The sequence below is a fragment of the Thermobia domestica genome, chromosome 16 (assembly GCF_964235325.1).
Source record: "Thermobia domestica chromosome 16, izTheDome1.hap1.1, whole genome shotgun sequence".
Lineage (NCBI taxonomy): Eukaryota > Metazoa > Arthropoda > Insecta > Zygentoma > Lepismatidae > Thermobia > Thermobia domestica.
The window spans coordinates 140513895-140527573 of NC_137469.1; the positions used below are offsets into that span (position 1 = coordinate 140513895).

The 13679-nt window shown below is 38.1% G+C and overlaps 1 protein-coding gene across 1 annotated transcript in view; it reads right to left on the reverse strand.

Annotated features, from left to right (window-relative positions):
- Positions 1-13679, reverse strand: part of LOC145673462 (adenylate cyclase type 10-like) — a gene marked incomplete at its 5' end in the record, with an annotated part of 340084 nt that overhangs the window by 131442 nt on the left and 194963 nt on the right. Inside the window, 1 exon segment of the mRNA XM_081743183.1 lies at positions 655-814. Within this exon segment, the coding sequence (XP_081599309.1) occupies positions 655-814 (160 nt within the window).

Below are 13679 nucleotides of genomic sequence, written 5' to 3' on the forward strand. Positions count from 1 at the left end.
GTTGGCCCTGTGTGCGAACTCACTTACATGCCACTAATTGTAACTCAACATGTAACTACTACTATGGCTTTTACAACTAGAAGCTCTACTTGATCTTGAATATCAGAATACCAGACAGTACTGACTGCGACCATGAAGGCAGTGTTACCATTACCATAACTAAAATTACACTGACACTTTTCTCTGTGATACTTACACATAAGGATATGGGGAATTCTAGAACACCTTATATATTTTATTAATTAGTGACCAAGCAACATTTGACGCATTTGCTCATCTATTCATTCTTTTCTATCATTATTTGTTCATATATGTATTACTTAGAATTTTTTTTTTGACCTGACAGTAAATAAACTTTAAAAATCTGTTTTAGTTTTATGCTTCGAGATATATTTAGCAATGTGCGGCGAACCCCTAATTTAATCTTACAAACTCAATTTATCCTAAACCTAACCCATGCCTAACACTTGAAAAACACTTAAAATAGCTCAATAACGAATGGTAAAGTTTTCCATATACTCGACCACCGTTATTAGGTAATGAATTAACAAAGTGCAGGTAGGTTACCAATACCAACAGTATTACTTTATTACTAATACCTTAACATGCTTCTTGTCAGTTTTGAGGGTATACTGGTACCTCTTCCAGTTGCACATAGCCCATGCAGATGGTGAAACTACTACTTCTCCTGAAGTACTTAACCTCTCAGCTCTCTTGACATCTACGATGGGCTTCCCAAGTTCAACGTAATTGCGGCTCTTCTCAGAGCCAACGAAAGCAAAAATCATCTTCCCAGCTGCGATAGCTATTTTCACTGCAAATTTAAATAACAAAAAATACATTTTGAAAAAATAAGAGACACATCTAAAGAAGTGCTGTGACAATAACAAGATTAACTTGAACATGAATAAACGTAAAACTCTGTCCTTCATATGTAAAGAAAAAAGTATTAAACATTTGCGTTCCAGGTGTCATTTTCCTATGTGCGTGTTGTAATACCATTTTTTCACTAACTGTTTAAAAACTGCCTACACCGTTATATAGGGCATAGTTATGGTGCTAGGGTGATGATATTCGCATTACTGGTAAACAACGATTATTTGCATTGTGGAACATTCGAATTGAAAAAGGGAAATTTTGATGTTCTGAAGGGAGTATATGTTGCTTCAGGTTGGATATCAAAGACAAAGTTTTGTTCCTTTTATAGAAAACTATATCGAAAGTTGCCAGTTATTTATCGTCAAAAGAAACACATGGCTCTCTTGTGAATGCCATCTGCTGAGACAAAACATTTTTTTTCTTTTCTGCCCATAAGTAGTCTGGAGGAAATCCATCGAAACTAAAAGTTTCAGTATGTCTAATGTTTCTCAGTAGCTTTTACCTAATTTGAGGGTGCTGAATCTGAATCTGCAGGGTGTACAAATGTACACCTTGAGCGTTTTGAGTAATTCAAGATGGCGGCTGTAAAATTGATAGGAATATTTTTGTATATTTTATCGAGATGGATATCAAATTATATGTTTTTTTTGTGTTACAGATTCGAATAATAATGTCAAAAATGTTATGAAATTGATAAAAATCGAGATATTCAATATGACACCCAATATGGCGGCCGTAAAATTCACAAGAAAATTTTTGGAGTATTGTATCGACATGGGTATCGAATTATGTGTTTTTTGGGTTGCAGATTTCAATAGTTACTTCAAAAATATTATGAAATTGATAGAAATCAATATGGAATATTCAGATTCGCGACCCTCGAGCTAGGTACATACTTAGAACAATATCTGACACACTGAAATTTTGGATTGGGTGTTGATGCTTTCTCTGTCACCGCAACTCACCTTGTTTGCGCTCCATAACGTTTTTTCCACATTTTGGGCTTCTCTATATTTATTTACAAAACCATTCCTTTCTGTGTGGAAAAGAAAACAAACAACACAAGCGTAGGTTTGAAGTTTTTCTTATATTTGTTTCCTGGACGTTTTCTTAATCAAGAATTACGTTGCTGGCCACATTAATGCGAAATATGTACATTTACAATACAAAATGCTGATGTTTCTATGTTACTCCGCAACAAAATAATAAATATCACAGATCAGTCACTTGTCAGTCTTCGTCAGAAGAAGTATCCATGTTTTCGTCTTCTAGATTTCTAGCATTTTGACGTGTGAAGATTTTATGTCAACTTTTAGAGGCTTCAAAATTGCAGAAGTCAGTCCAGCTATTATAATTTGCCACACAGCCACAACGTCCTTTACTCGTGTTTTAAGAAGAACAGCCGCAGCTCACCATCTCAAGATGTCTTTCGGTGCCATCACAGTTTCCGGTGATACAGTAACTGGTTCCAATATTTTGTTCAGCTCATCACGATACCACCCAAACTGTGTCGGATCCATGTCTGGTGGATCTGGTTTATCTGCTTGTTTCCAAATGCAAGCCTGGAAATGAGCTCTTTTTACATTTTCAGAGAATGCCTCCATAGTTGTGGCAAGCTCTTCAATTTCGGCATATGTACGGCAGGCTTTGTTGACAATTTCTTCAACCAGACATCTCTTCTGACATCAGACATTGTAGGGCCAGTTATCCTACTACCATAGCAAGAAGCTATAAACTCAGTTGCTTCCTGAATCACATCTTCAAGTAGTGATGTCTTATTTCCAAGCTTTTGAAGCTCCTTCCCACTTTGTAGTACTTTCATTGCCTTCAGATTACAATGCCATAAAGAGTAGGAACTGTATCGCAGCCAGAAAGAGAATGAAGTGCTAGTAAGTTTAAAACAATATCACGGTGTTTGGACACAGACAATCCAATGTCAATAACTCCTCTCTGACTTTGAGTTGCCTCTATAAAAATGTTACACGTAAGTTTTTGTGTGTGGTAGTGGTGCATCAGGAGGAGAAGAATATCCGTGTCATCACTAATTACTTTTGTTGCACAATTTCTGCCCAGCTGATTGGCTACCATCACTACATGTGTGATAATTATGACATCAGCCTCTTCGTGAGTGTTTTTCATATCTGGAGGTTCCTTGATACAATCAGCAGTTATTTCTGTTGTAACATCTTCTGGTCCAGTGATGAATAGGCTTTTGGTGGAATCTGATGGCAACCCTTCTGTCATTATATACTTGCAGATCAGCCGTACTAGTTGTACCTTGTTTTTCGTAACATTCAGCACAACTTGTTGGGAGGGCAACGACGTGTTGAAAGACAATTTATGATACCTGCTATACGTTGATCCTGTTCTGACGCTTCTTATTCCTCCTTTGGTGCTGTACTCCTTGTATTTGTCAAATATCAGATACACGTTGCATTTGTTCAATTTTTCAAGCACATATGACCGATACAATTTTATGAAGTCAAGAACAGTTCCGTTAGATGGCCAGTTGATCACCCACAAAACAACACAACCATCAAGTATGATAGCATCTTCGTGCTTGTACGATCTCATAGACTTCTCTACCTGTAATATTTGTTTCAGTTTTGACTTACTTTTGCAGAACCTGGGAGTCTCATATTCATCAAACAAAGAGGTGGGGACGGCGGCAAGCTCATATGAAATCACTTCTTCAGCATCAATATCTCTTGTAGATGTGAGACACATCGCACGGGTATACAAGAGTTCTGTGTCAATGACACCAGTACTAGCTGTTCTTTGGACGTCATCGCAGAAAACATTACGAAGCGTTCTTGAGATTGGATCGTGAAAACCAGTTGGTAGTTTTTCTTGGTAAGAACACAACGCCTTCTCACCCATCTCAACAGCATTATCAACATTCACTTTCTGGGAACAAATTTTCCCTGTCACAATATTCACAATAGTTTTTGGGTGATCAACGGTCTTCAGAGGATCTATACAATGAGACAGCTTTTCCTTTAACGTAATTCGGTCTGCAGCATCTCCTTTTACTCGAGATCTCATTTCTTCCTTATGCTTAGTTATTTCCATATCTCGTCGAGCATCTCTCATGACATAAATGTAATTTAATAAACGACTGCAGGTGTGAAGATTGAAAGCCCATCGCTTCACTGCTGATGGATTTAGGGTAAGTCCCATTATTCCTCCTGGTCCATGGCCATAACGCATAAATGTATTCTGAATGAACATATCTGACCACATAGCATTCCAGATACCTGGTTTGTGACGCAGAACATGTTCGCCTTTCATAAATTGTTCTAGTATTTCACTTGAAAGTCGGTCCATTGATCGCAGTTAAAGAAGACCACATCTAGCGTAATTAACGTGACTAACAGAAAGAAATATGGCAACATCAACCTTACAGCAACTAAATGTAACGGAAAATCACCTTCTCTCTCTGCACGTGCGTAAAGCATCATAATGAAAACAGGTTTGATGACAACATCCAACCAAAGTTTCCAGATTCGGCTGCTCTTTGCTCTTTCTTCCAGTAATGCCATCATATCATCAAAAATAGGTTTCAGAACTGACAACATAAACTTCTTTTGCAGCCGCCATATTGGGCGCCATGTTGAATATCTCGATTTGTATCAATTTCATAACATTTCTGATATTATTATTGGTATCTGCAACAACAAAAACATATAATTTGATACCCATCTTGATAAAATATACAAAAATATTCCTATCACTTTTACAGCCGCCATATTGGCCGCCATCTTGAATTACTCAAAATGCTCAAGGTGTACATTTGTACACCCGGCAGATTCAGATTCCGTACCCTCAAATGAGCTAAAAACCGTTGAAAAACATTTGACATACTGAAATTTTTGGTTTGGTCCACAAGCAGGGTTTTTCCTCCAGACTAAAGGTGCTGCCACCTGAGGAGAAATTTTAGAACTAACTCGTGCCTTGCATCGACTAAAAATTTCATCATCTCCAGGATTAATAGACCTTAATAAAGATACGTTTTCATGACATTCACATGGATGTCACTGGAACGCAAGAGGTTAAACATGACTAATCTATTGCAGGAACTTATTTAGAGTCACCTAAATTAATGATTTAAAAGTCGTATGATTTAAATTAGCTTTCACTCTTCATATTGAGGCAAAAGTAAATAACTTATATAGAAACATTGGTTTTATTATAAGACTAAGCAAAATAATTCAAAATTATTGGAAAATAAGGAAACTCAACGTTTGCTTCTTGAAACTGTAATTAGAGCAGGATATGTGACTCTCTCTTGAACAGGGGTCGCGGTGACTCAGCGGTAGTGTCGACCCCTGGTGCATAGGGTCTTTGGTTCGATTCCAGCTCGCGCCAAGTGAGCTTTGTAGTATACAAACACCGTGGGTGTGGGATTGCTTGGGTTTCTCCCGTATCCTCCCACTTTCTTCATTCCACCATTTCATTTATTTCCCATCATCACCGTCTCCTTTAACCTAGCTGGTATAAACGTAGGAAGTAAAACTTAAAGATTTCATTTCATTATTTCTGTACTGAACACAGAAACACGTTGGCATGATTAAAAGAACACAATCAAAGTTCTTGAAATTAGTTATATATATCACTTTTCAGGAAGCACTATTCTGCTGTTGTACAACGAATTTAGCGCCACTGTACACACACACACACCTATATATATATATATATATATATATATATATATATATATATATATATATGTGTGTGTGTGTGTGTGTGTGTGTGTGTGTGCAGTATGGCTCTAAATTCGTTGTACAACAGCAGAACAGTGATTCCTGAGAGTAAAACAAACAAAAACAAATCCTATAAAGATAGGGCAAAAACCCATTGTTTACATGTTATAGGCTGCCGAAAACATGAAAAAATGAATTCCGTAAAGGTCCATATCTCCAAAACTATGGGACCTACTATAGTCAGCTCAAGACTTCACTTAGAAACTAGTGTATGTTCTTTCCAAAAATACATGTTTTAGAATCCTAAGGTACTCACGTAACAATTTTTATGGAGGTAGTTGGAGAGTACTTTATACCATAGGCCCGTAGTCTAACTCCCTCTATAAAAATTGTTGTAGGATCACCTCAGGATCCTGAAAAACACATTGGATAGGGCACATACCAGTTCCTACGTGGAGTCTTTACCCGACCAAGGTAGATCCCATAGTTTTGGAGCTATGGACCTTTACAATTCATTTTTTCATGGTTTCGGCAGCCTATAACACGTAAATGATGTGGTTTCCGCCCTATGTTTAAAGGAAATTTTTGTTTGTTTTACTCTCAGAAACCACTCTTCTGCTGTTGTACAATGAATTAAGCGCCATACTGTATACACACAAACACACACACACACACACACACACACACACATATATATATATATATATATATATATATATATATATATATATATATATATATATATATATAATTTCAAGAACTTTGATTGTGTTCTTTTAATCATGTCAACGTATTTCTATATATACACAGGGTGGTAGGTAACTCCACCGACAAACTTTGGGAGGTGATTCCTTATATGAAATAAAAGAAAAAAAGTTCTAATAAACATGGGACGAAAAACGTCTCCTTACAGAGTTATGAGCCGCCGAAAATTCGAAAACTCACGTTTCGATACACTCTCCCTTAGAAACTACAGGACCGATTCCAAACGGTTTAAGGAATTACAAAGGAACTAGTATGCGCTCTATCTAAATATCTATGTTCTACCGTGGTCCGTTATCGGCGAAACGAACTGTAAAAAAAAGTTGAGGTATAGGGATACTCCTTTAAGTATAGTGTTGCCACGAGACGAGACGAGACTTCAGGCTGTCTCGTTTCGTCTCATGCAAAGCTTGTCTCGTCTCGTGTTTCGTCTCGAAAATATATGCTCGTCTCGTCTCGTATCTCGTCTAGAAAGGTTCTGTCTGGTCTCGTCTCGTTTGTCTCGTTTTGTCTCGTCTTGTCAGGTAAACTATTGTGGCATATCATACGAACGGAAGTAAAACGTAGCAGACTGTACCATGCTTTTCAAGATACAAGAAAGTTATTACCCAGAACCAGAGATGGAGTGGGTCAGTGGGTCAAGTTTTCTGAGTGGGTCGTGGGTCAACAGCATGTCATCCACTGTGACCCACTACCCACCGTGACCCACTGCGACCCACCACTTACCATGACCTACTATGACCCTCCACTCACCGTGACCCACTGCGGCCCACCGACTCAGTATGATCTATCGACCCACTCTGCTCACTGCATTGCAGACAGTAGCTTTTGAAGACTGGTAAATTTGTCTTCGTTTTACTTTCAAGACCTTCACTTCCCTTCCTTTTCCATTTGTTTCTGTCTATTTACCTGATGTAAGTATATCTAACCAAGTGAAAAAAGAACTTTAGGCACTTTTGGATATTGGTGTTTTTAATTGTAATAATAGCAATACGACTTATACTACTACTTAGCTTTCGAGACCTGTGAGTTTTCAGAGGAGCCAACTACTGGAAAAAATACATTTTTGAATCACTGTAATATATAAATTATTATATAAAAAATTGAATGTAACTATGTGTGTCTGATCATCACGGTTAAATTGCAAAGTCAAATGAAATGACTTTTGGTATGTACTTAGGTCTTAATCCAAAGGGATGTTATATTGCTTTCAATATAATGCATAATGTCCTAAGGAGGTAGTGAGGATCCGAATTTTTATGGAAAAAAAAGAGTATCTCGCACGCTGTTAAACTTACGGAGCTGAAATTCAGTGCATTAACTCTTTATTGAAAATAAACAGAATGTGTCCTAGCATTTTTTTTAAAATTCTCCTTTATGTGAGAGGGGGGGGGGGGCACTTTCTATATATGGAAAATTGGTAGTGAGTTGGTTTGTAGAAATGATCGAAAACGATCGATGCTATTTAAGAAAAAAATCAGAAACAAAAAATACAGTGATTGGCTTCATATATCCATTGCTTTCTACTATAATAATTGCTGAAACTTATGTTTATTATATTGAGCGCTTACAGCACAGGGCAATTAACCAATGGGTCATGGTGGGTGGTGGGTCAGAGTGGGTCACAGTGGGTCGGGGTCATGGTAGGTCAGAGTGGGTCACGGTGGGTGGTGGGTCAGAGTGGGTCGTGGGTCAAGTTTTCATTGACCCACGCCAACTCTGCCCAGAACACACAAGACAAGAAATGTCACGGTAGCTAATAAAACGTTCACCGTGAAGCATTCACCTCTGATGCGTGTGATAGTCAGTTCGATCTCGGTTAGTGCCATGTGAGCTTTGTGGTGAAAAAACGAGTGTGTCTGTATTCTAGGAGTTGCCTCGTATCCTACCACTTTCTTCATTCTTCTAATTTTCCCATCATCATCCATTCAGCGTGAGCCAAAATCAGTGTTGGGAAGTAACGTAACGCAAGTAACGCGTTACTTTTTAAGTAACCTTTCCTAGTAACGAGTTACATTTTTTCCAAAGTGACTATAACGGAAACGCGTTACAAATTTTTAAGTAACGTACCTAGTTTGCGTTACTTTTTTCGCGTTACATTTCGGATGAGTAACTACAATATATGTTTTTTTTTTTTTTGAAATAAATGTTTCTTTCCTGTAAGTGAATTTCTCAGAATGCAACAATCGAGCATGAACTACGTATGTCAGTGACCGACAGTCATAGACACACAGAGAAACAGATAAGTTCGTAGTGCCACTTGCTGTTTTTTGAAGATGAGGACAGCCTTAGGAAAATCACGTGTACTGAATGCAAGCACCTGGAAGATTTTATCGTAGATTTTGACAGCTCCAAATCAGTACATTCAGTGAGTGAACTAGGAGTGCAATGATACCGGTAGTCTATTTTACTTTGATCGGTGTTCTTTTTATAAAGATAGAGAACGAAAATATTTTACCGTTCGAACATTTGAAAGAATACTTTTTTCTTAAGAGGTGAGGATGATGGTGGACAGAATTTAAAAGTAAATGTCTGAAGTGTCCCGGCGGAAAATATTTATCAACAACTAGGGTGCCTTAATTAACAATTTACCGTGAGAGGTTAATATGAATAAACCGTGTTCTGATGAGCAGGCCTACTTTATTACTAGAAAATAGTTTGCTGATGGAATGTAATATTGGAGTTTTTTCAGATAAGTTTGCTTATCCTAGAGTCCCGTTGATTATAGAGTAGTGTAATGTTTCTCTATATTCTTTATTTTTAATTTTACATAACAACATTGTTATTATTATATAATTAGTTTAGCAGAATAATAATAAGCAACCATTTTTTCTAACGCATAGGGACGAGCACGAGTCAAGCTAAATCTCGACTCGACTAAAATTCAAGTCTCGTTTCGAATCAAGTCAAGGGTAATATCCTCGAGTTGAGTTCCGAGCCGATTCAGTTTTTCGCGTCGAGTTTCTTCAAGTCCAGTCTAATTTGATAAATGGTTCGTTCTTTTGTCGTCTCGAAATCATGGCCTGATTACACTGGAAAACGAAAGCCATGAGAAATGTAAGCTAAACAGTAATATGGAATACTTTTAGTGTTGCTCAGTTGCTCACGAGGGGGGACACTGCTTGCATCTCGTCTCGTCTCGATAGCGAGACCACAAGGGACGTTTTATAACAAGCTCAGCTCGGCTCAGCTCAACTGAGAAGATGGCTGGAACCGGCTCACTTGGGGTGAACCATCGGCTCGAGCTGGCTTGGTAGGGATGAGCCATTTGCTCGGTTCGGCTCAACTGAATCGAGGGCTCTAGTCGAGTCGGTTGGGTGAGCTGTTGGCTTGGCTCTCTTCTCGGTTCGGGGTGATAGAGAATGAGCTGTGACAATTCTAAACCCGGACCCAGCAGTTTTGAAGATATTTGGCCAGTGCCCTATAACTTTTAACAGTGTTTGGCTCGAGCCCGAATACTCAACCTCGACCCTCAACCCAAATTCAGAAGCTCGTGAACAATGTCCTTGACTCCTAGACTTCACGACTACCGAGATTGGCAATCAATTAGTTTTTTAGTATTCAAATACAAACCGCCTATCTTTCTTTGTGTATACAATGTTGTTATATTATTATTATTATTAATAATAATAATAATAATAATAATAATAATAAAAGTTGTAGTAGTAGTAGTGACATTGATAATAATTATACTGTCTGTTGAAGGATGTACTCGAAACTACACACCGGATTTGGCTCGAGTCGACTCGAAACTCGACCCCAATTCGAGTCGAGTTGGAGGAAACATTTCGTGTCGAGTTCTCGAGTCGAGCTTAAAGATATCTGTTTCTAGTCGAATCGAGTATAAAAGAAAACTCACTCGAACTCGCTCGTGTCCATCTCTACGAGTAACGCAGTATGGCATTTTATCAATGTTACATTATATGAAAATGTTCATATATCAAGTAAAAATATGTCCTTGCATTTACATAAAGCGATTTTTAACGTGCAGTAATAATAATAATAATAATAATAATAATAATAATAATAATAATAATAATAATAATAATAATAATAATAATAATAATAGCGATAGTAATAGTAGTACAGAAAATTGAAGTCATATTTTTTTCACATTTTAACAGCTTCGGACCTAAAAGTAACGCGTTAGTAACGCGTTACTTTCGAAGTAAAGTAACAGTTACTTTTTGAGGGCAAGTAATGCGTTACTTTCGAAGTAAAGTAAGTTACTTTTTGGGGACAAGTAACGCGTTACTAACGCATTACATTTTAAGAGAAAATAAAGCAACTTGTAACGCGTTACATTTTTACAAGTAACTTACCCAACACTGGCCAAAATTGTCTAAACGTCTTAAAAATAAATTCAAAAAAGCTCACAAGGCAAGGACAAATAGTATACAAGATAATATTTCTCTGTTAGTTGTCTGATTCTCCTCGACCTTGACATTTTTTTTTTTTTCACTCTGAAACCCAGACCAATCCAAAAACTACTTTCCAATTTAGCATGTTTAAATTTGTTGCAATTATTTAAAAAAAAAAAAAAAGCTTCGAACAAAATAATTTTATTGAGTAATAAAAGTAGGATCAGTATTAACAAAGCAAAAATCACATTCACGAAGAAATTAAATGTTGACTAAAAGCAGGGAATTCGTGTTACTATTCGGTTCTAAATCTCTTGTCGTCGCGAATTCTGTCGAGGAATCTGAAGCTTAAAATATACAAAACGATAATCATGCCTGTTGTTCTGTATGGTTGCGAAACATGGTCGCTTACTCTGAGGGAAGAACATAGACTGAAAGTATTTGAGAACAAGATCCTAAGAAGAATATTCGGACCCAAGAGAAACGAGAATGGGGAATGGCGGAAACTTCATAACGAGGAACTACATAATTTATACGGTTTATTCAACATTGTTTGGGCGTCCAGTCTAGGAAACTAATGATTGATTTCTTTTTTCTCTTCATTACAATGAATTCAAATTAAATTAAATATTTCAGTTTAACGTCCCAGAATTATGCCCTTCAAGCTAAAGGAGACGGAAGGAGGAGGATGCAATGGAAACAACAGTAACGAAAAACTAGATAAATCTGTTTTTCTGCGAAGACTAGTGAAGAATCAGTAAGCAAGAGGGTGAAAATTGCAACATCGCTTTCTTTTTCAGCAGGTCAACTGGCAGGCCACCCTCAACTGGAAGGACATGTTGAATTATCCCTCCCATGTAACAAAGGAACACGCGGTTTCCTTCAATTGTGTTCCGCTTCCTTTGTAGCCACCTGGAGACGGTTCGAGCGATTTTACTACGGCTCGAAGGCTCCGGGTTGAGTCCCGGAAAGGTCATGTGTATGGATTTTAACAGCACTTGTCTTTTCGTATCAGCGTCAGGGGGAGAAATCGTGCGGGATAAGAGGATTTCAGTCTGAAAAATTTGGGGAGAATATGGTTTGGTATCTTCTTTCTTTTTTTTTTTTAATTTTGTTCTTCAGTGTTCGAATTTTTCCCGTTCTCATGATATTTTCTGCTTTCAACGGAGTTCCATGAATATTATACCAAATGTTCTCTCCACTTATGAAGTTCGAAAGGTTTTATGTGCCTGTAGGAAACCGTTTCTAAAGATAATTCAGGTTGTAATTAATATTATTCACTAGGAAAGGGAAATATTCCTCTCCTCTCAACATAGAAGCAGAGGGCAATTTCGCACTCTGGTCAGATCCAGCATTTTCGCGGAACAAAACAAAGACCCCCTGTAAAACCTCTTCACCTTTAGTGTTATCGTTAGTATCATAAATTTACTGAATGCAAACAACAATTTGAAGGGTTCGTCGATAATATCTTGGCTTTTTTTATCCTTCGTCCAGCTTCCAAACGAAGAGCAGAATTTTACAACATGACTGCTGTATATTGTAGAAGCCCCTAAGTAGCGATTGGTAAAATGGTAAAAGTATTTGTGTATGTTTGTGTGTGTGCACGCGCGCAAGAGAGAGAGAGAGAGGAGAGAAAAATTTAGTTGCAATATGACGTGTTTCAATTGCCGTTTTCGGTGCTTTTAGCAAAAAGAATAAAGACCACTGTGAAGAGTGTGCTCAGTTTTCAAATTGAATGGATGGTAGTGGTTGTTCGGTTTCTTGAGCTTGTAAAAATCTTCTCCGTCTTCGTTTTGTTTTCATCATTCCAGCCAGAAATGGAAAAAAAATAGAGAATTCCTCAGTTTACAGCAAAGGGAATATGGGATTAGACATTAAGGATGATATTTCTGGAAGCTCATGTATCACGATTGTTTCATTCAATAGACAGAGAACACTTCTATGAAGACTTTTCAAAATCTTTTCTCACAAAGTGGATTTTCCTTTTGCAATCTATATGACCAATGACAACTTCATTCTTGGCCTTTCCTGCCAGAGTTTGCATTTTCGAGACACGAGACGAGACGAGATATTTCACGAGACGTCTCGTCTCGTCTTGTGTCTTGTCAAAAGCGCTCCGTCTCGTCACGTGGCAACACTATTTAAGTACTAATAACGCGTTCGTTTCGCCGATAACGGAGGATGTTATAGCATGGATATTTAGATAGATCGCATACTAGTTCCTGTGTAATTCCTTAAACCGCTTGGGATAGGTCCTATAGTTTCTAAGGCAGGGTGTTTCGAAACATGATTTTTCAAATTTTCGGCGAATCATAGCTCTGAAAGGAGACGATTTTCGACCTATGTGTATCAGTACTTTTTTCTTTCATTTCATATAAGGAATCACCCCCCAAGGTTTGTCGGTGGAGTTACCTACCACCCTGTATATATATAGAGAGAGAGGGAGAGAGAGAGAGAGAGAGAGAGTGCGTTCCACGAATGACACTAAGGCCCATCTCCTGAAGAAACACAAAACCTTTAGTAACCTTCAAGGGACACAAAAGACAACATTATCCTCATAAGGAGAACCCCAGAAGGTGCGCTTAAGGGGGTTACGGGGGGTAACTACAAAATTTTAAATGGCAACCTCCATCGTGGGGTACCTCGTTTGAAAGGCAATCACGTGTGGAGACCAATTTGGGAAACTATATGGCCCTAGCGTGTCCTTGTCTCCTGATGAAACCAAGGCAGGTAGAAAGGGTCTAGGTCAAAACCCCCACACTCAAGAAATGTCAAAACGCCCACACGATCGGTCATAACTCCCACACAAATGGACAAATCCCCCAAACGCACGAACGGTCAAAACCCCCACAGCCAAAACCCCCACACTCAAGAAATGTCAAAACGCCCACACGATCGGTCATAACTCCCACACAAATGGACAAATCCCCCAAACGCACGAACGGTCAAAACCCCCACACTCAAGAAATGTCAA